The sequence below is a fragment of the Passer montanus genome, unplaced genomic scaffold, assembly GCF_014805655.1.
Source record: "Passer montanus isolate IOZ18808 unplaced genomic scaffold, ASM1480565v1 scaffold16, whole genome shotgun sequence".
Lineage (NCBI taxonomy): Eukaryota > Metazoa > Chordata > Aves > Passeriformes > Passeridae > Passer > Passer montanus.
The window spans coordinates 11388425-11411128 of NW_024363160.1; the positions used below are offsets into that span (position 1 = coordinate 11388425).

The following is a 22704-nucleotide window of genomic DNA, read 5'->3' on the forward strand; positions in this document are numbered from 1 at the left end:
CTTCAGGGACAAGATATACAATTGTTATAAAGGATACACATCCAGCAAACTATATTAACCAACAGAGAACATCACAGAGAGATAATGTTCTCCAGCTTGCCCTAGAAATAACTTTGCTTACCTTTAAAACTAAGTGCTTATGATTTTATTTCATTGTCTTAGTCTATAACTATTTGGCAAAATACCCACTCTTTTCCCTATCAAACAGTATACTTTATCACCAAAGAAGTTGTAAGTATGACTAGCTGCTCATAACTTGGTGGTCCTAAATGCCCCATAATACTCCTGTATTTCTCCCAGAATTCTGTCTTACTTTGAAACCTTACTTCTGGATAAAATAGAGCATCAACCATGTCTCAAGTTTTACATCTGCTGTGTAAGAATAATTATTTTGGCATGGATGAAGAATGCTGGCTGCATCTGAAAGGGGTTCAATCCCTAGCCATACAGCTTGCATCCCCTGCCCATCTCAAACATGAGAGAATATGTGACTGTTCAATTATGTTTCAGTCCTGTTCAATTATGTTCAGTACAAGACCTGTTCTGAAGAACAGAAGTGTGTTCTTGGTTTGTTCTCAACAACCTCTGACAACCACAAGCTTGCAGCCACACAAATGCTACCGTGACTAAGTATGAAAAACATACTGCAAACATACTTGGTGGGGATTATATTGACTGAACAGGGTGAGTATATTTACTAATACCAGGACTTTTCCTACTTTTAGCAAAGATAAAGACTACATCTGACTTCAGAGGGACTGTTAAGAGCAACAGCAATGACTGCCAGCACTCATTAGCTGAAGACACTGGAGTACATGGATAAAAGAAATGCAATTATTCAACTGGAATCAAAGTTTTGCAGATAACTTTTATGATTTTTGACCTTTCTGGAATTGTTTGTGAATGGATTCCTATTTTATCAAATAAATTATGATTCACAGCATTTGCCAAATAATTTAGGTGATCTATGCATGGTCATGAGTGACTTCCACATTACAAGCAGTTCATAGAATAATGCTGGCCATCTCCAGGCCCAAAGGATTCCTGCAGAACTACATCAGCTAGATCAAGGATAAAGGATGCCATACTTCCCTGGGGCTACTCCTTCAGACAGCATGCTTGAGGCCGTTTCCATTTCTGCCTGAAATTAAATGGAGAGGACTTGGCAAGCAGGAAAGCCACGCTGGTATAACCAGGTGCCACGGTGCCTCAGCCTACAGGTTATTGTTTAAGGAGGATTCATACTTGCTCTCTGTGGCACATACCTTCTCACTTAACACTATGCTGTTCTTCACCTCTCTGCTCCATGCCCTGTGGAGGAAAGGAAGCCCTTACACGTGAGGTAAATGTCAGCAGAAGCAGGAAAGGATTCTGCTTCAATCCCTAGCAAGAACAGGGCTGCCCCCTCACAGAAGGTGAGCTGGAAGCAAAGGGATCCCACATCCCACTCCCACTGCTTGAGCAAGGCAAACAGAACACAGACAAATTCAAGGAAAAAAAAAAACAAAACAAAACAGATCATAAAAGTATCTCAGCAAGGTGGAAGTCAGCTCCTCAGATCAGATTTATGACCAGGTCCCACAACCACGAGGCAAGCCCACACTGAGAGGTGACAGCCAAGGTCAAGCAGGAAGTCAGCCCAGGGTGGGAGGCTCCATCACGTGGCTGTCACTTGGCTGGAGACCATCACTCCTTCAGGCTCAGCTCAAGGGAACAGGCTCTGGGGGCTAAACTTAAACAGAGCTGCTGGTCCATGGGTGAGGGTGGAGGCCCCAGCTGAGGCTGTCAGGGCCATGAACACTTATTAATGCCCTCAGAGGCCTCACACTGCTTTCCTATCTGCACTTGCTTGGTCCCTTGCTATCTGTAGGTGCATTATCATGTAAACCCAACCAAATCTGGAGACTGTGTGCTTAGAAACCAAAATGATGTTATAGAAGTGAAACAGGTTCTATCCAGGTGTAATCTGGACATGAAATAAAATGTGGCAGCTCTCTGGGGAACATTCTCACCCTCTTCTGAAGAAGGGATAGCAATGAGATCTGTGGAACAGGACTTTGGCTAAATTTTGTCCATAGGGGAAAGAAACTGTGATATATTTGAAACCTTGAACTATCTCCCTATACAGTGCATCATATGATGCAAGGCGTCATAATGTTTCAGGGGTGTTTTATTTTGTTTACTTGCAAAAAGCTCCTTGGGAGCACACTTAATGTGTCTGTGTTAGCTCTGGGTCAACAAAGTCCTCCTGTCTTTGTGTTGATAGTGGTAAAAAGCAGTTTATTCACTTTTGCTTTTTAACACTTTTATATATCAAGATGCAAACATGCCAGAAAAAGGCTTTTTAAGCAATGCAAATGGAGATAGAAACAAACAACTCATTGAGTTAATTTACATGTCATGAAGAGAATTTAAAAGGCCTTTAAGCTTTGCCTACCACTTTTCAAAAATATTTCTCTTGCAATTCAGTTTCTCTTTGAAAGCACTTTCAAGAATAAATAAAACTAATTCAAGTGTTCCATTAAAATATTTAGGGTTGTTGTTGGGTTTTTTGTTTGTTTTGGTTTTGTTTTTAATTGTTTTTTTAAATTGAAAAATTTATTTGATATTTTGGCTTTTTTACCCTTTGGCATGTTGAATTAGATGCCAGCTTGCTCTCAGAAGCAGTCACCAATCACACTGAGAAGTATCAAATCCAAAACCTCATCTAAAGTGGAAGGGACCATGGGAATTAATGAGGACTGTGGAATCAGTCTGATCAAGGACCCTGTCAGTCATACAAATTACAGGTCTAAGAACATAATCTCTCTATAGCAACCTGTGTCATATATAGAAATGTTTTATCAAAAGAACCTGAACTTTCTGTACATTTCAATGTCACCAGGAGTTATTAAAAAGAAAAAAAAAAGTTTTAATGTGATCTCCTCAAGTCTGGAAGTGTGACAAACTGGTCTTGAACCTTACAAACCTGAAGTTATTTTTCTAAATACTACTAGGAAATCATGTAAACCCTCTGTGCAGTGGTGCCCCATCAGTAAAAGAGAAAGGCATTTCTCACCCATGTGAAGTAAAGCCTGCAGTTTATTTCAGTTCCCCAGCCTTAGGGCTGTACACACTGCTAGATGGGTAAGTTTTTTAACCTCCTACCACTAACACAATCCTAGTAGACTCATTAGCTACCAGTAACATTGCTTACATTACATATGTGAAAGGATTATTTGCTGGTATGGTTTATGAATTTTTGGAGACATGGTCCCCCAGAGAATGTAGCCTCATACCTGAGCTTCCACATCACAGCAATTTCAACTCAGCTGAGCTCAGGAAGTGGTTACAGAGCATGTCCTGGGCAGTCCCTGCAGGCTGTCTCTGCTACCAGGGATGAGAGCCACACCAGTAGAGCTGCAGCATTTAGGAACAAAAGGACTAAACAAAGTAAATGGAACAGACAGCAAGCAGGAGAAGGGAAGCTGGCAGCAGTGCTGTTAAAGGAACTGTGGACAGTGGCTGGCTCTGAACATTCCAGTGGCATTTATGTCCCTCTACAGATAAATCCTTTACAGAATAGAGAAATAATAAGTTATCCTCTGTGAGGTCGCTGACTCAGTCCTGTGCACCATGTTCTCAGAGCCTCAGCAACAAACTACAAATTCAGGCAATATCCACAAAAGCAATCAGCAAGCAGAAGGGAACAATTCACCTACAGTGAATTAAAGGATGGCTAAATGAGAAATGACTGGGGACATGAATTATGAAGAACTCAGTATCTGGATTTCAAAAACTATGACTGTCAATGGTTAACTTCAAGAGACATTGGGCCTGTGAAAAAAACCCTTTTGCCTTCAAGAGGGTCAAGAAGTCCCCAGGCTCATGTGCCAAATGGACAGAAAACAGGCCAGAATAACAGGAATTTCTGAACAGAGTGTACTTTGTTCATTATCAGAAACAGTTTTCTGATATCAGCAAACCAGGCTGAACATTTTCTTTCAGCAAAAGCAGAGAAAGTAATTTAGGATTTCTGATGAGTGCATTCCGAGAATTCAAATGAAATGGCCTCTTAGAAATTGTTATACTTTGGCTAAGGAAATGGGATGGAGAGATCAATTCTAGCTTTAACTTGAATATTTGTAAGGCAGATGTGGAATTGGGAATGGCTTCTTCCTCTTTCTTTCATCAACCTGGATGCCTTAGCCCCTCTCTATGCTGGCCTTAAGCCTGAAAAAAGAAAACAATTTTGGTTCCAGGAGTGCAGGACTTTGCTGTCATATTTTTTCCCCTATCATGCACAACGGTGCACCACTTTTGTCCCAAAGCTTTAATAAGATACAATTTCTTGCATTTGTCTCTCTTGCTGTGCTGCATAGGAACATGCATAAATAAATAAATAATATCAGTTCACCCCTCAGGCAGCTTTCAGGATTTCGACAAAATCTAGAAGATACATGGCTGTTGTTTTTAATTAAGGAATACTCTATAGATTCACTAAAGAGGATTTACTGTAACTCCCTAGTAGACTTCAGTATTATGCAGTTTGATTTGTTTGGCATATCATCTTCTGTCAATTACCAATAAAAATAATCTGACATAGTACCAGTAAAAATGGCAAAATTTTCGGTGTCTAAGCACGAAGCAACATATTTTCCCTCACTCTTTTAGCAACAGATTAGCTTCACAAAGTATGAATAATTTTTGTTAGATGGATGTGTTTATTGTGTTCTTTGAAAGCAGACACTTAGTGGGAAGGCAGATCACCACCTCCTTTGTCACTGTGGTTGCAACATGCTGAGGAATAGAGGGCAGGGGATGAGGCTCAGGAAAAAGGAAAACTGCATGATTAGCGATGTCTTGGTGGTAAACAACATGTAGCTGTTGTTCATGACATTAATACTTTCTTTCTCCTCTTTTCCAGATACACCATTTCACCCCCTTCCACAGGACACTTGTATAACTAATCCTGCATTTTTTTTCTTACCTTGAAAATCCATTGTGCAGCTTTAATATTTGCTTCATCTTCATTTTGAAGGTTCTCCTTTGCCTGATAGTTGTCTGCATGGTAGCTGTGAGTCCTGAAGTAGAGCACAACTTGCCTCCACATCAAGAAATAAAAAGGCTGTTCCTGAATCAAATTTTACAATGACCTTTTTCGGAAAAGCACCACTTATATTTAATGATGAAGTTAAACCAAATCCCAGACATTGGGCTGAATGACAGCAACATAAAGATTGCTTGTCCTTACACTGATGGACTAATGTCTAGGCCTCTTGCAGCTTGCCAGTTCTTCCTGCAGCCTGGAGGAGTTCTGGAGACAAACAGGATTATCTGCCCTCAGATATCTGCAGTGTCTCATCCCTTCAGCATGTGCCAGCTTAGAGATTAGATTTACAACTTTGTAGGTTTTAGTAAATTGCAGAGGAGAAAGACAAGGACAGACTGGTTGAACATGCCAGAGAAACAAGCTGTAACAACCATGAGACACTTTTTATCACCTCAGAATGAATGTATTTCATTTACAACTTGAAAGAAGAAGGAACTCGGCACACAGTTACACTCTGCAGGCAGCTGCAAAAGGAGATGTCTGCCTTAGGTCAGTGGTACCTGCCAATCACATGTTTTTCCTCATTGGCTGAACAGATGGCCTGCTGCTAATCCTTGCAGTGCCAGTGAAAACAGCACATGAGCTGCAGCCATGTCTCAGGATAGAGACACACTAAATATAAGGACTATGGCTCCAGGTGGGTTATTAATAGATTATTTCTCCCAGCTGTATAGAGGGCTGCCAGATTTTTGCCAACACCCGCTTGCTATTGTTGACATCTTTTTTTCAAGCTAAAAAGTATGTCTAACCCAACATTTTTTTTATCTACTAAGAGTCCAAAGTTTTGACAATTCAGCATTGCAGATAAAAAGCAGATATAACACATCTGCCACACAGCACCTCTTGTGAGAAGAGCTGCTGTGGTCACACTTCTGTCCTCTTTTCAGAAAAATCTAATAAATGCTAAGGAGAAAATCTAAGAATAATAAGGCTTGACAATGGCACTAGAAGTCATTGCATTGTACAGTAAACTCTGTTACAGAAAGCTGTAGCATAAGCTCCAGTAATAAGCTGACTTTGTCAGAGCTGCTGCTGAGGCTTAGGAAAACAGGTTTTTTTTCCTTTTCCTGTTCTGCAGCCAGGCTTAACATCAGCAGCACTGGCTATCTCAGCATTTCCTTTTTTTCTCCAAAAAGCTGCTGTTCTGACTTTACATTTTTCTGAGAGGATGAAGGAGAACACTCCTTCTACACTTCCAGGTGTACAGACCTTGAACAGACAAAAGCTGTTGGCACAAAGCAACAGAGACTGATGGTGAAAGTAGGAGATGCTGTAGGCTCAAAGAGTGACTGGAGATGCTTCAGCTTTCAACAGAGAAGGGAATGTACATGGGATGGAGACACATGTCCCTGCTCCCTAAAGTAATACTATTTTAACCCCAGATGCAATATTTCTCAAGGCTACAAACACTACTGCACAGCCCTTTCTATTTTTGCATAGCACTTCACTGTTTTTGCATAGCACTTCACTTCCAATTTTCTGGCACTACAGCATTGTTCCTTTATTCTAGGGGGAAAAGAGAAGGGTATTTATTACAATAACATGTTAGTTTATATTTCTGTCAAAAAGACCACTCCTATTGCAGATAAGTGATGTGTGCTTCCTTCACTGAGCTTGTAAAACCTAATTTCAAAGAGGTCATGAAGCAATCAGAAGATTGCCTGTTATAACATATGCACAACTGTGGCATATTAGCTTTGTCCAATCCTTTGGGCCAGAATCTGATTAATTTAAAAGAAAAATGATCCAAGTGATCTATGATCTATCAAATGATTTATGACCTAGAAGTCAGATAAGTCTATATCGGCTGCAGGAAGCAGGCTTTACTTGTTAAAAAGAATACTCACAAAGTAATGTTTTCCCACCATGACACACACAATAAAATGAAGATAAAACAAGAGGAGAAAACAAAGACAGATGAAGCAGTAAAAATCCAGTTCACAATGGGCCAATAATGCTATAATTCCTCAGGACAAACATCTAATGAAGTACTCCACATCTTCACACACTGAAAAATCACTTCTGTTTCCATGCAAGGAGGTCTCTTCAATGAGGCCTCTTCTACCCTCCACAATTAGACAGGAGAGGAAAAAAATTACTTGATCGATTTGTGAATTAGAGAAGTGTGCTCACTTTCCTAACCTTCTAAGCATGTTTTGTTTGGGTAAACTTTTAAAGCATTTTCTTCTATACATGTTAAATACTTGTGCAGACATGCAGGAGCCAGGTGACGTACAGAATGCTGAAAGGTTAAATGGCAAGTGTGCAAAACACTTCTGTAATTTGGAGAATATGTGATAGACAACGATACATTGTTCTTATTACAAGAAAGAAAGAAGAGAAAAACATTCTCACGACCCAGCTGTCTGTAGTTTTAGTGTGAGGATGACTCATCTGCATTAATTTTCTAGTATTAAACTATTGAGCATTCTTATTCTTTGTGATCCAGGAAATTGATGACTTTTATTCCTGCATGCTGATGTGCTTTTCACTTTTCACTCTGTTCACACATCAATAAAGTCATCTAAACATAGAAACTTCAAGTGAAGCTGCATTGCCAGAAGTTAATGGACAAGAACTGATGTGACCAAAAATAGCTAAATGAGAATTGTTTTGCACACCTGACTCCTAAAAGATAGATGCTTGCCAAAAACTAGGTGCACAGCACTTTTACAGTCATTACCTTCAGCAAGATCCAGAGAATCAACCAGCATAAATAAAGCACCATGGGATGCTCCAAGCTGATGACACAGGATGGGTTTGTACTGGTTGCTGAGAATTGCCTTCTGCTGTCATAGTAGTGACAGGCACACAAGACAGGCTCCTGTAAAACTTTACAATTCTTTCCTTTCTCAAAGCTTTCCCTTGCAATGCAATGAAGTTCCTTCATACACAGAGTGCCTCATGCAACTCACACGGGTGAAAATATTCAGATGTGCCCAAGTGTTTGAAGATGGCGGATAAGAGCACATGTGAATCTTGGTAGCTGACCCACCACCCTCTGACAAGGTGGTCCACAATACCACTGTGCACTTGTCAATGGTGTAACAAGCAAAGTTTCCACTACACTATCGTGTAGTATATGTATAATTGTATATGACACTGCTGTATAGGTCCTTTCTCAAACACTTCTGAGTGTGCTGAACAGAACAGACTCCAACCAGATGCTTTTTGCACTCTGTTGAAGACCCCCCTGTACTATGAAAGCTAATTTCTTCCTACCCTCTGCTGTATGTATCTCATTCAAGAGATATGAATCAATGCCCAGACTTTCCCTCTTAACCTAGGAGAGTTGTTGGATGGAGTACCACCCCTTACACACCTTGTCTGTACACATGAAGAACCCTGCAGAGGTGTGAGACATGACTGTCCCTTACAGAAATAGTAACTTTGTGTTAATGTTTTGCCTTTATTGCATAGGAGAACAAGTGAATTATATATATATATATAAAATACATTAATTATATTCAGGAACAATATATTGTTTGCAATCTTTAACACGGCACATTGGGTTCACTATTTTGATTAATCTGCTAGAGATTCTATTACCTTGCCTGGCACAAATGTCATGCGTACTCTCATAGTTCCTTAAATACCCCTTGGAATCTGTGTTTAAAAAAAAAAAATCACTACTATATTTCTCGCCTCTTTGCATTTCTGCTAATTCAATAGATGCATACTTTCAACCAGTATGCCTAACACCAAGGTTACAGAAAAGTTATAGGGAAATATTTTTTACTGTAGCCTCTCAACAGCCTGGGAAATGAATAGTAAAACCAGACTGAAATTTATGATGAAGCCGACATTTCCTACAGACAAATGACTATGTTGCTGTAGTATCAAAATTTTGACTGAAAATAGCAATCCATTTTATTTTAGCCAGACTCCAGGCTGAATGGAAGGTGATAAACTCTTGCAAGTGGTGGAATTAGGCAAAAAATAGTCTGCTATAAAAAGAAAAAAGGTCACTGATGACCTGATGCATATTCTGAACAAGAGATCACATTGGGCACCAAACTGAAACCATGAATTATTATTTTCTGCTTACAGTAAGGTACTGAAACAATACTGAAAGCAGGAACTAGAAGTGAGAGAACCACAACCCTGTGCATACCTGCACTCAGGTTCAGGTATGCCTCAGAGTACTGTGGCACTTCTAGGTTAAGCAAAATGTGTGCTAAAGGGCTGGGAGAAATATGCTGGGGAAAGAAGACTACAGCATTTTGGATGATTTCCTTCAAATAGGGACCCCTGGCAGAAGAAAAGTCTAAGCAAGAATTTGCATGTCTAAGCAAGAATTCAGGACGTTACCCCACTAGACATAGGGGCACATGCTGAGGAACAACTCTGTTTGTGTCTTAAAACTGACAGCTGGAAATGCACACTAAGAGCTGCTGATCCAGTTTCCAAGGGTTTAATTGAACATTTGGACTGAGCTTGGAAGGGTGAAGATGGAAGAATACCATACTTGGCATAGGTAAGAGAATACACAGTCATCAGTGTTTCCAGTGCTGGGACAGTTTGGGGTTTGAGCAGAAGCATCATTGTGGACAACTGAGGCAGCTTCATGCAAGCAAAGCCTGATGTGCTGACTGGTAGCTTGTAGGATCACTGTACAGGCTTTTGAAGCCTAGTGGTGGTTTAACCCCAGCTGGCAAACAAGCACCATGCTGCTGCTCACCCACCTTCCCCCATGGAATGGAGAGAAATGGAAGAGAACTCAAGGTTTGAGGTAAAGACAGTTTAATAGGGAAAGCAAAAGCTGCTCATGCAAGCAAAGCAAAACAATGGATTAATTCACCATTTCCCTTTGGCATGCAGGTGTTCAGCCCTCCCCAGGAAAGTTGGGCTCCATCATGCATAACAGGTCCTTGGGAAGACAGACAGCACCACTCTGAATATCTCCCCTTGTTTCACCTTCTTCCCCCCGGCTCTATAAGCTGAGCATGATGCCATATGGTGTGGGATGGCCCCTTGGTCAGTTGGGGTCACCTGTCCTGGCTGTGTCTTGTCCAGACTCCTTGTGCACCCCCAGCTTTCTCACTGGTGGGATGGAGGGAGGAGCAGAAGAAGCCTTGGTGCTGTGCAAGCCCTGCTCAGCAGCAACGAAAACATCCCTGTTTTCAGCACAAATCAAATCATAGCCTCATGCTAGTCACTGTAAAGAAAACAAATTCAATCCCAGACAACACCAGCACATGCCCTCATTAAGCAAGTTGCATTTTAAAAGCTTCAAGCCTTGTTCTGTTTATCTTGCAAGACCTTTGGCTTCTGTTTCTCTATAAAACGGGTAGAGCCATATGTACCATCATCAGTAACGTGATTTGAAATGACTGTGGAAAAGGTGAATATGTTTATTCCAGAGGCCTGATGCTAGCCACAAAAGGAGTGGCAAGTGAGACATGCCATAAACAGGCAGAGCAGAAGCAGGAAATACTGAATGCCACAGGACTGAAGTTACAAACACTCTTTTAAAAGAGGAACTGGTTAAAATAAGGACGAATTCTAACTCTCAGCTATGAAGCAAAAATCAGATTCAAATAAACTTTCAAAGTAACAGATTTTTCAAAATGGTGTGGAGATTTCTATGCCAGAGATCAGGAGCTGTGCCAGATTTCTTATCACTGTGAGTAAGCAACGTGCAAGAACACAAATTTGTTAGATTAAATCTCCAAGTCCCACATGTTTGGTAATCCACAGAATGACATTAATGCATGTATGTATTACAGACTTGATGACACAGAGTGTGCACAGGGCTTAGGGAGCTTTCAGCATAAAGACATGCAAATTCTGTTACTTGGACTGTAACAGCAGTTCTGGGATTTACACTTGTGTTTTGAAGAAACCAACAGGGTTTTTTCTTTTTGTGGTATGAAGGAAGACCCATTTTAAAAGAAAAATTCTATGGAAGAAGTATAAATCAGTGGCACAGTGACAACTGTCCTGAAGCCAACCTCCCTCCCCCTCCCCCTAAATACTGAGATACTGGCTAGGCATAATTTAAAGTGTATCCTCTAAATAGAAAATACAGAGACCCTAGAAAAATTAAGTTAGCAGTAGACCAGCTCTAAGCCAGCTCTACATTGGCTGTCTTGATCTCCTCACACAAAAAACTCCCTGATTATTTTTGTTTTCTTGTTGTCTGTTAGCAGATATGACTGTTTGGGATAATTTCTGGCCAGGAGTGGTATGTCTATGAGCTTCACCACGGTATGGCTGGAAAACCTCACTCAGCAAATAAATGCACTGAGATTTTTTTCTTCTCAGAAACATAAAAGTTTAAGCCCATAGCTTCTGAAACACTTGGGCTGTGGGGGTTTCAGTTTTTGGTTTCTCTAGCTGTACTGAAGGCACCTGAGATGGTAGTTCATGTTCAGACTCAGATGTTTATTATTTCTTATCAGTAAAACAGTCTCCCTACTCTGAGTTTGGCAGCTTTTCATTAGAAGACACAAAATGGCTAACAATCTCTTGTTACAAGGTCTTTTAAGACTAAACTATCTAATTAAGAAAGGACACCTAGATTATTTTCCCTTTTAACCCAATAACTGATCCCAAAGGACCCGCAATGAGGACTTTTCTGCCCAATTACAAAACATCACCCAAACCCACAAAGAAGAAGGAAGAAGAAGCATGAAGAAGAAACCCAGGATGACACCTTGTGCTCTCGATCTTGCTTCCATTCACAACATACTGAAAATCCCAAAACCTAAATTTCTCACCAAGTGATACACCCTACACTACTCTCTATAATCTATTTCACACTTTAGGGGATTCTAGTATGTCTAGGAAACGTTCTCCATGAATGAGGGTCACAGTCAGTGCTGGTCAGGGTCATGGCACCCCAGAGCAGAGAGAGAAATATTCCCGGTGCCCTGGGCTTCCACATTGGGCCTTTAGTTTTAAGTTTCATTCCCAGCCAGACTCATGCTGTCTCAGGAAAGCTGAGCCATTTCTGCAGCACAGGTGGGCCCCTGTGGGGACACGCTTCATCCTGTCCTCCCAGCCAGGGATTAGATCCCCTGTAAAAGATCATACATGTGAAAAACACCAATCACTTGTTTTTGAAAGTTTAAAAGTTTAATAGTAACAAAATGGTTATAAAAATAGTAATATAATTAGAATAATAAAATTTGAACATTTGAGATTAGGACAATAAGACACATTAAATCCAAAGAGATACAGATGTCCGGGTACCTTTTTCTGGGCAACACAAGCCCAAAAAAGGACCCCCGTTAACAGACAATTAACCCTTAAAAACAAATGCCTGTTGCACATTGATACATCTCATACATGATGCATAAATTCCATTCAAACATAGGATTCTGTCTGGTCACTGTCAACTTCTTCCTCTTAATCCTTATGCCATCTTCCAGTCTGAGCGAGGTGGGAAGAAGTTAGTTTTCTGCTGATAAGGGAGCAATAAGTTCCCTTTCTCTGAAAGATTTAGGTGTCCTGTGGCTCCTATCTGGTGCAAGTCCTTTCTTAAACAAATATCTTGCATAGCATAGTTTCTATTTTAACGTTATGTTATAACCTAAAACTATATTTAATACACTACTTCAGAAAATTAATATAGCATAACTTTCTAGCATAATACAACATTAATGTTAATACTTGTGAAAAGCCAATCATAAAATACACATTTTTCACAATACAGGTAATGTGTGTGGGTCAGGGCAACCCCAGACACAAAGAGAGGCTGGGCAGAGAACGGACTGAGGGCAGCTCTGAGGAGAACGACTTGGGGCTGACAAGAAGCTCAACATGACCCGGCAATGCGCCCTCACAGCCCAGAGAGCCAACCTATCTGGAGAACGGACTGAGGGCAGCTCTGAGGAGAACGACTTGGGGCTGACAAGAAGCTCAACATGACCCGGCAATGCGCCCTCACAGCCCAGAAAGCCAACCAGGCCTAGGCTGCATTCATGGCAGGGACGTTGGAATCAGATTATCTGGAAGGTCCCTTCCAACCCACCCGATGGCTCTATGACATGTGCAGGTACACACAAGCCCACACATTCATATTCATGTGCTCTAAACACGCGCACAGTCAGAACACTCATTGCGCGCATGCGCGGGCTGGGTGGGCTGTCCCTCGCAGGCCGCCGTCGCGGTCACGTGAGCGGCGTCACATGACGGCGGCAGCGCCGGGGCCGGCGGGTGCGCGCTCTGCCCGGGCCGCCCGCGGCCTCCTCCCGCTCTGCTTCCCTCCCTGCTTCCTTCCTTCCCTCCTGCTTCCTTCCTTCCCTCCTTCCCTGCTTCCTTCCCTCCGGCCCTGCACGGCCTGCGCCGTCGGAACGCCTCTGCGGTGAGTGGGAGCTGCGCCGGGCCGTGGCGCGGCGGTGCCGGGGTCGGGCCGTGGCGCCGCTGGCGGGCCCGGGGTGCGCAGGGCTCCGCGGCTGCCGCGGGGCCGGGGCTCGGCCGGGCCCTCGGGAGCCGGTGAGCTGGGCAGGGAGCGGCAGGACCGTGCCTGGGCTGTCCCTGTCCCGCTCTGCTTCCGCGGCTCAACTGCAGCTCCTGAAACCGCTGGTAGCGACTGTGCCCCGGGCAGTGTTTAGTGGCTCCGGGCGGCTCAGAGAGCCTGGGAACCTTCAGCGGCCATTGAAGGACACAGCGGTGCCGCCTGTGTGCGTGTCTGCCCGTAGAAGTGGTTTCTAAGGGAGGGCAGTTGTCCTCCTCTGTTTGCCCAGGATAGTTCCTGATGTTTTGCTTTATTTTGTTAGAATTGTATTTTCATTCAGTCATAAAGGCAGGGTGTGCTCGAGAGGGATAGGCCTGAATGTGCCGGTTTGCTCTTGCTTGGTCTGTGAGGGGGGCCAGAACAGTCCAGAAACAGGCTGTGTGCAGAGGCTGGGTACGGTTCAGATTGCAAGGAATTCCAGCTCCAGCTGGATCTGGAGTCTCTGCCAACACACTTCTTGTTTTGGCATCAAAGTCAGGTGGAGGATTAAACCATAAAGGAAGGGGAAAGAAGTGGTGAAGGTCACTGTCTGTGGTAATGTGCTGTATCCTGGTAAAGAGCTTCTGTTCGTATTTATTTCTCTGTTTGCTTTCCGTACACTAACGATCCTGATTTTCTTGTTAAGTTTGTGTAGCATGATTTTAATTTATATTTTTTTGGGTTTTTTTCCTTCCCCGAAGTTGGTGTTTGCATGTTTCTAATGTCTAAATGCTGTTAGACAAATGTCTGAAGTATATCAGTCCTAATGTGTGAGGGTGGGGAGGACATGCACTGAATTTTATCCCTGGAAAGAAGATTTGCAAAGAAGACAGGTTCTCTTATCTGTAGGGCTGCTTGGGTAATGCAGAAGAGCCACCTTAATTCAAGTAACTTAATTGCTTAAGGATTCACAAGGCTGGGAGTTTTTTAGTAATGGTCTGTGTCTCTTATTTTAGTAAACTTTTGATTGGCTACAGTTGAATGTGTAGGTATGGCTTATTTTTGTTTGCTTCCAATAAACCACATTTTAAATACTTTATAAAATTTGGATTTTGTCAGAAACTAACTAGTACAGTGTTATGGAATGGGGCACCTGGAAACAGGTTTTTCTTTTCATTTCTTTAAAATATTGGACAAATACTCTGCTGTTTAATAGGAGTCTCAAATCTGATTTGCATTTCTAGGTACATTTTAATTATCAGTCAAGATGGATATCCGAGGTGCTGTGGATGCTGCTGTCCCAACAAACATCATTGCTGCCAAAGCTGCTGAAGTTCGGGCAAACAAAGTAAACTGGCAGTCATATCTCCAGTAAGTAACAAAATTCCACATTCTTTCCCCCTTTAAGTGTTAGACTTCTTGAGGTTTAGGCTACAGTGGAGCATTATGTTGCAGTGAAGAATGTTCTGTCTGCATGGAAGTAGTTGGAAAAAGTCTACACTAAATGGAAGTGGCTGTGGAAAATTTTCTTGTGACTTATTATCAGAAGGGGAACTCTGCTTGTATCAGCTGAATGCTGTAATAGCAAATAGTGTGGGTGTGCACAGATGTGTGGTTAAACTGTTTATTTTTCCTGATAATTCAAACACCAGTCTCAATTTCAGCCTTATTGGGTGACTGCTGGATTAAGAAGAGTTTATAGCAGTTAGTAAGAGTTCACAGTCTCAAGTGTAGGCACAGTATGTCTATTGCTGAAGTGCTTTTTGTGGGAATATAGATTGTACTAGCAAAACTGGGGTGGTAGTCCAGGAAAATAAGCTGTACCTGAAGTAAATGAACATTAATTCTAGAGGACAACTTGAACAAGTAAACTGGGGAGTAGGCTGAAACAAATACCTCAGTCTGGGGAGAGCTGTGCTGCTGTTCCAGGCAAGCTCAGAGCTTCCTTTTGCATGGGTGTGATGGCACTAGGAGAAGCAAGAGAAGTATTGTCCTGAGAGGATGTAGAGACAAGCTGAGGAAAAGTTTTATGGGTGAGGTAGGAAATAGGGAGAAGAAACAGACTTTCACTAGTCCTCTGTACTCTGAAGTGAAATGAAACGTTCTTGCAGCCTGTTCCTTGTGACAGGTGGGTATGAGAAATATTGACAAAGTGTAAATTACTGTTTGTAATAGCAAATTGCTTTATAGTTATTTGCTTTGTAACTAAAGTGGAAGAAATATTCATGATTATAGAGGTACAAACCATACTGATGATGCTTTGTGATTATCAACATTATACCACTTTAAAAAATAGGGATTTTTTTCAGATTGCTGTGGTACATATAAATATGTCATATATTAAATAACCTTGCAAAACTGTACACATGTAAGCTGGGAAATGCTAATCCAGTGAAAGACTAGCTTCTTTGCCCTGCCCTGTGTGTTTCAGACTTGCTTATTCCATTCATTGAATTCCCAAGAATCCATTATTCTCTATATGATTGTATATCTGCAAGATAAGTCTGTATAAAGGAACTGATCTTCTGAGAAAACTTTTTTCTTTTTTTGCTAGTCTGTTCTTAAGATGGATCAGTTCCTGGTTGAGTGTGGTACTCAGTGGCTTTGCAGGCAAAAGAGAAAGGTTGGGGTGGTAACCTGACAGTGGCAGCTCCCAAGCACTTTTCAAACAATCTAAATGGCTTTTGCTATTGCTGTGTGGCCTTTTATCTGTCTGATAGGAAGTGTGTCCCAAGGATACCTGAACAGCTGTTCCTGTGCTGTCTTAGTGGCAGTGAACAGCTGGATTGCAGTTACTTGGGATGAAAGTGGGAGTACAGTTGTTCCCTGTTCATGGAAATGAATATGAGACTTTTTCACTGCTTCTCTGGTGTTTCCAGAGGGCTGGTAAGAAAAATCTGTTACTTTTGTTGGTATAGGGGTTGGTTCTATTTGACAAGGAGTTGAATTTATGTGGTATTATTTGTTTGACTATGTGGCCTGCTGCTAATAATTTTCATTCATTCTTGGAATTCTCTTTCTCTGGTGCAGTGTGTGAAATGGGGAGTTTTGTTTGTAAATCTGGCAGCAAATTTTTGTACAACTTCTTTTGACTAGAGGGCAGGGTTCTTTTTTGGATTTTACCTGTAGAATTTGACTCGGTTTTGTTCTGGAATCTTTGAAGGAAGAATAAGCTAGCTATTTCCTCTCCTTGGGTTAGCTAGGTTTTGGAGGCTATTGTAGTGCATGTGGCTATTGTTTGTGATCCTGTGAGAGGATGAGTGAGGCTTTTTGATGGTTGTTTTTTTTTGTGTGTCAATAACTGTGTGTTCTCTTTATTATTGCTCTGAAATAAATGTAATTTTTGTGTCTCATATTTACTGATAAGAGCCTGCCTGTCTGGCTAAGTTGGCTTCAAGGATTGACTTAAATGGTGCCAGAGGGATTGTGAAGCTTCTTGAAGATAACTACTTCTTTGGCTGAGGAATTTCCTTATAATGAGTTACTGAAAAACATCAGCTGAACTTTTGGTGCTTCCAAAGGAAATGAGGTCATACCTTGATTTGGACATGTCCTTTTTTGCAATGGACAGGTTTGGATGTGTGTCTTGGAGGCTGAACTTTAAGGGATTTCTTGGAAAGTCAGTCAGTGCAGTTATATTAATTCATTTCTGGAATGAAGCACGTTATTAAATGAGTGGAAAGTACTTTCTTTGATGCATCTGTTAGAGGCAGGTCAGAGTGGTTTGTTTTGGTCTGGTTTGTGGGGGAGGAAAATGGGGTGCTTGAAAGGACAGTTTCTTTTGAGATCCTTGTTCTGATTATCTGTGCACTTACTGTGGTAAACTTGCATATAAATATATGTGAAGGGATTACTTCATCTCATCAGATATTTTTAAATTAAAGGAAATATTTTTGTTTTCCGTAAGTTTACACATCAACTCAGGTGACATGATTTTTGCTTCTTAAACTAGAGGCAGTATTTATGTAGTTGAAGAAACTGTAGGTAGTACTTAGTTGAAGTCAAAGAATTTCACAAGAAATTCTGATGAAGTGTTTTTCCTCCTCTGCCTGTGGCAGTTGTATGTGTATAAAGGTGCTTTAAAGATTGCATCACTTGCAGCAGCATTGGGCTCAGGGTCACACAGAAGGGCATTCTGAAGTTCTTTTTTCCTCTCTCTGTTCTTCAGTGCAAAAGTAAAATGGCTTACTTGTAGCTGGTCAGACTTCAGTAGCCTGACTTTTCTTGTAGAGTCAGTTCAAGCTAAAGATTAACTGACATAGTGTTTATTCCATCTCTGAAGGTTGTAACTGTAAACTAAATATCAAACTACAGTAACACACAAGTGCTGACTTTTGATGTTTTTTCTGTATACTGTTAGATATGGCAATTGTCTGTGTTACCAGCTTGCTTGTGTGTTCCCTGCTCCTTATAAAATTAGGCTGTAGAAGAAGAAAATTTGTTTTCTGGTGCTAAAATGTATCCTTTCTTTATGTTGGGTTCCAGCAGGGGTCTGTGTCTGAAGGAGAATAAAGTAACAAAGCTTATAACAGTGGAAGGTGATGTGTAGGTCTGCCTGTGGAAGCCATTAGTTCTTTGCTGCCTTTGGATCTTTGCAACTTGCTGGTTGCAGTTCAGAGGTGTGGGTGCCCTCCTTGAGTTAAAACAGCATTTGCTGTTTTGCTCTGTGTGGCTGCTTCCAGCATTTGCCTCAGAGTGTCAGAATGCCAGGGGAGGGTGTGTTGGCTTGGTTGAAGCAGGTTTGGGTTTGCTTTCTTAGGGTAGTAGATGAGTTCTGTGGAAAATGGAACATGTTTCAGAGTTTAGCTTGACCTTACTGCACTGTAGGTATTCTAGATACATTACATTTGACAATATTTAATCAGATACATTACATTTGACAATATTTAATCAGATGAGATAATTGATGGCTAATTTGTACATAGTTTCCTGTGTGTTTTCAAATACTTCACATGCATGTTTGTGAATTCTGAAGCTAAAATATCTTTTCTATTTTCCTGGTGGTGGAAGAACCTTCTAAAGCAGGTTAAATATCTCAGACTTTAAAAGTCAGTCTTGTCTTGGAGGAAATATAGACGTTTCCTAATTTGTAGAATGTGGGGGATATGGGGGGTTTTCTTCTGTTTTTTTTTGTTTTTTGTTTCCCCTCAAATCTGGTTGAGTCTTGTACAGTACATTCAGTCTGTTTTACTGTTTTAATTTTGTAGTGCTAAAACTGTTGAGCAGTTGGATAAATTTGGTGTCTCTAGGTACATGCAAAGTACTGTAGATACATGGATAAAAGAAATTATGCCTTGATATGATGGCATTATATGAGCTTCATATTTGCTGTGTATAGAGTCAATTTTTTTACATTAAAGACCCAAAACAAAGTAAAAACCAAAAAAAAAATACCCTAACCTCCAGAGTGTCTTTTGCTAAATCATTCAAACAAAAAAGGGAAGAAGTTGATGGAGGAATTGCACAATTAAAGAGGGAATCACAAGACTTTGAGTCATATTGAGCGATCAGATGGATTTAAAAATGGTGGTCTTGCAAATTCATGCTTTCTGAATCCTTGAGTTTCAGTTTTGTCTCCTCTAGCAAGTCCTCTTGAAGGCAGCTCTTGGTATCCCAGGAACAGAGCTTTGAAAGGCGCTTACAGGGCTCTTGGCCTAAACCTGATGTACTCGGACAGGGAGGAAAAAAAAAGGGGTAATTCACATGTTGAGGTAAAGAGACTTTAACAGAACAGAAAAGGAAGAGGAAAAAAATAATAAAATGTTAAAGGATTCATACTAGATCTGCAACACAGAACTGTACCAGCTACTGGGAAGAATATTAACTATCCCAGCTGAAACCAGGACACAGCTGAAGCTCAAAGTGACTTCTGTCTTGGCACAAGACTGTAGATACATCCTGGAAAATAAGTTAAATGCCTGCTAGGAAGAGGGATGGAGGGAGGCTTTGGTTGCTTGTTTGCTAAAAGGTGCTGAGTGATTTCTGTTGCTTTGAAGAGGGGGTGAGGAAAATGTGTAATAGCATCATGGGACTCGGTATCAGCTGTCTGAGGCTGTTCTGCACTTTCTCATGATTTTTGGTTGGTTTTTCTTAACGCCCCCCCTTCCCCCACTCTTTAAGGTTTATGTATAATCAGTCATTTCAGTTTTTAAAATGAGATGAATGGGAAGAGATGTATTTGAAATTACTAAAACTATTAATCAGATGTATCAGTTCCTTGATAAATATTAATAGCTTGGTTAAAAAGCTGTCAGACCTCTTGTTTTGTATAGGTTGGAAGATGTATTTTTGAATGGTGCTAACAAAGTGATAAAGAATAAACTTTAATATCTTTTTTTTCCTCACGGCAATATCAATCCCCCACATCTTTTTTTCTTTTTTTTTTCCCTGTGGCCTAATGTAGGATAAAAGCAAAATCTTAAAAGCTTTTTTTTCTCTGCAGTTGGCAGATCTTTTCTAATAGCTTGACTGAAGAAGTATCTCTCTTCATGGGCTGAGGCTCTTTTTTTCTTTTTTTTTTCCCTGTGGCCTAATGTAGGATAAAAGCAAAACCTTGAAAGCTTTTTTGCTTTGCAGTTGGCAGACCTCTTCTAATAGCTTGACTAAAGAAGTCTCTCTCTTCATGGGCTGAGGAGTTCTCCAACATTAAAGCTGAAAATTAAGGGTTCATCTTAGGTCATATTTGAAGTGTTTTGTAAATGGTAATCTTATAAACAAGCAGCTTATCTGGTTACTTTTGTATCTGTATGATCCATGATTCCCTGGCTTGGACAGCGTTTGAAACAAAAGAGGCTTCTAGTTATGGGTCTTGAAATTCAGTATTAGTGGCTGATGAATTGTCTGCCTCTGTCCATAACTATTTTAATCCACCCTTAATAGGCAAGCAAGAACATAGGTCAGTCTAAAAGGCATGGTAGCAGCGTGGTCATCACTGGCCAATCATATATGATTAATCTGTAATTATTTAAGTTTTTGCAGAAGATGGGCAAGGACTACCCTACCACTGGCTTTATGAATCTTCCTTCTAGTAAATCTTAATTGTCTTTGCTCAGTGCATGTGAGGATATCTGTAACAAAGCAGCTGGAATACAAGAGTGGCATGCGTGGCTACTGGACTACTTATGTTCTCTGCTTGAATAGTAAATAGCTAAAAGATGGCTCCGTGATGAGACCATACTCAAGACGTAATGATTTAAGTTAAGAGGAAAGAAAAGAACACATTATAGGTCTTTTCTATTTCAAGAATCCAGAGAAGCCATGTAATGATTTAACTTAAGAGGAAAGAAAAGAACACATTATAGGTCTTACTTTTCTATTTCAAGAATCCAGGGAAGCCAGTTGGGTAAAAACAATAAGTGAGCACTTCCTGCAAAGTTTACAATGATTTTGGTGTAATCTCTAGTCATGGAAGATCTGAAACTGACCTTGAATATGGAAAAGATGGATGAAGAGCCCATGCTATGTAGCTTTGCAAAGTGGAAGAGGCGTTTCATTCAGTGGAAATATTAAGAGGAGATGAGTCTTGGAAATAAATGAAGCAGGAATGTCTGATGCTTTCATCCCCTGTGACTGTGCATGATTTTCTTCTTTCCTGAAGCCCTCCTGGTATTACCTAGTAAAGCTAGTCACCTATTAAAATCTTAGATATTTTTAGGACTACTTGATTTAAAATCACTTTTCTTACCTGAAGAGTACCTGACTGTACTATTTTGACAAGTTTTTTATTTCTTGTGATGTGAAGTTTTGTATTATAAAAAGCCCCAGTAGTGTTCTGCAAGTCTGTCTGACTCTTCAGCTGAGTCTACAGCTTTCTGAAATAGCACTGATGGTGGCAGTAACCACTTGAATATTAAGTTGAAGAGAAGATTAAGTAGACATCTGTTCTCTTATAGGTGTCCACAACAGTTCACTACATCAAGCCCCCTTGCTATGTGTTTGGATGAACTTGCAGGCATATCAGTTTTTAAACTCAAGATGTGATTAGTGAAAGCTAAAAATAAATTAGGAACCATGATCTCTGTTCTCCTTACAATTTTCTTCAGTAATGATGAATTTTGTTTTTCAGCACTTATTTCTTGGTTGGAGTAGATTGTTATTCATGTTATGTATTATCATTTTGGCATAACATGCTAGCTGTGTGTAATTCAGTTCTTATCACTGACATTGCATTCAGCCCCTGGAAGTTTGAAAATTATGTGTAGAGAATGCTTTTCAGAGGCGATGCATAGGGAAGACTTTTGGGAGATTATTCCATCATTAGTTTTAAGTTTTTTTACATGAGATCCTTTGCAGGAAGGAGCCCAGTACATTTTTTGTGGGCTACAGCATTGGTAAAGTGATATGGTTGATACTATATCCCCTCTACTCTGCCCTTGTAAGACCCTGCCTGAAATGCTGCATCCAGCTCTAGGATTCTCAGTACAACAAAAACTTGGACCTGTTGGAGCAGGACCACCAAGATGGTCAGAGGGCTGGAGCACATGTGCTGCAAAAACAGGCTGAGAGAGTTGGAGCTGTTTAGCCTGGAAAAGAGAAGGCTTTGGGGAGACCTTCCAGTACCTCAATGGGGCTTATGAAAAGGAGGGAGAGAGACTTTTTGTACAGGCATATAGTGACAGAACAGTGGGCAATGGTTTTAAACTGAAACAGGGCAGGTTTAGATTAGATGTTAAGAAGAAATTCTTAACTGTAAGACTGGTAAGGCAGTGGAACAGGTTGCCCAGAGAGTTGTGGCTGCTTTATCCTTGGAAGCATTCAGGGCCGGGTTGGATTTGGCTCTTCAAGGTTGCTTCCAAACCAAAGCATTTTATGATTCTATGATAGCTCAAGATGAAGGAAACAAGGTTTGTATGGTGGGTTGACATTGACAGGTCATTAGGTGTCCATCAGGACAGGACACACTTGCTCCATCAAAAGAACAGGGGAAAAAATGTGACAGAAAGCTCTGGGGTTGAGGTGTGAGGACAGGGAGATCACTGACCACTTAGTATCATGGGCAAAACAGGCTCTGCTTGGTGAAATTAAATTAATTTATTGCTGATTAAATGGAGTAGGTTAATGAAAAATAGGAAAAAAATCTAAGAACCACCTCCTACCCCCTCCCTTCTTCTGAGGCTCAACTTGGCTTCAGCTTCTCTGCCTCTTTGCTTTGGGTGGTGTAGGGGAGTGGAGTATGGAGGCTGTGGCCATTTCATAACACTCAATCTCTGCTGCTCCTTCCTTCTTGCAC

General features: G+C 40.9%; 2 protein-coding genes across 4 annotated transcripts in view; one reads left to right on the top strand and one right to left on the bottom strand.

The window, feature by feature from the left end:
- The window catches only part of RGS20 (regulator of G protein signaling 20), a 35068-nt gene extending 29938 nt beyond the window's left edge, over window positions 1-5130 (bottom strand). The window contains exons 1-2 of the mRNA XM_039702837.1: window positions 4970-5130; window positions 1846-1848 (exon numbers count right to left, since the gene is read on the bottom strand). Coding sequence (XP_039558771.1) covers window positions 1846-1848; window positions 4970-5092 — 126 coding nt within the window. The 5' untranslated portion in view covers window positions 5093-5130. The remainder of the gene's footprint in view (window positions 1-1845; window positions 1849-4969) is intronic.
- Window positions 5131-13245: 8115 nt separating this feature from the next.
- Window positions 13246-22704, top strand: part of ATP6V1H (ATPase H+ transporting V1 subunit H) — a 49165-nt gene continuing 39706 nt past the window's right edge. Inside the window, exons 1-2 of one of the 3 annotated variants that reach the window (XM_039702911.1) lie at window positions 13246-13403; window positions 14720-14846. In XM_039702911.1, coding sequence (XP_039558845.1) covers window positions 14743-14846 — 104 coding nt within the window. In that variant the 5' untranslated portion in view covers window positions 13246-13403; window positions 14720-14742. Of the gene's footprint in view, window positions 13404-13474; window positions 13723-14719; window positions 14847-22704 lie in introns of those variants that run through there. The other 2 variants (XM_039702912.1, XM_039702913.1) reach the window with 2 other exon arrangements.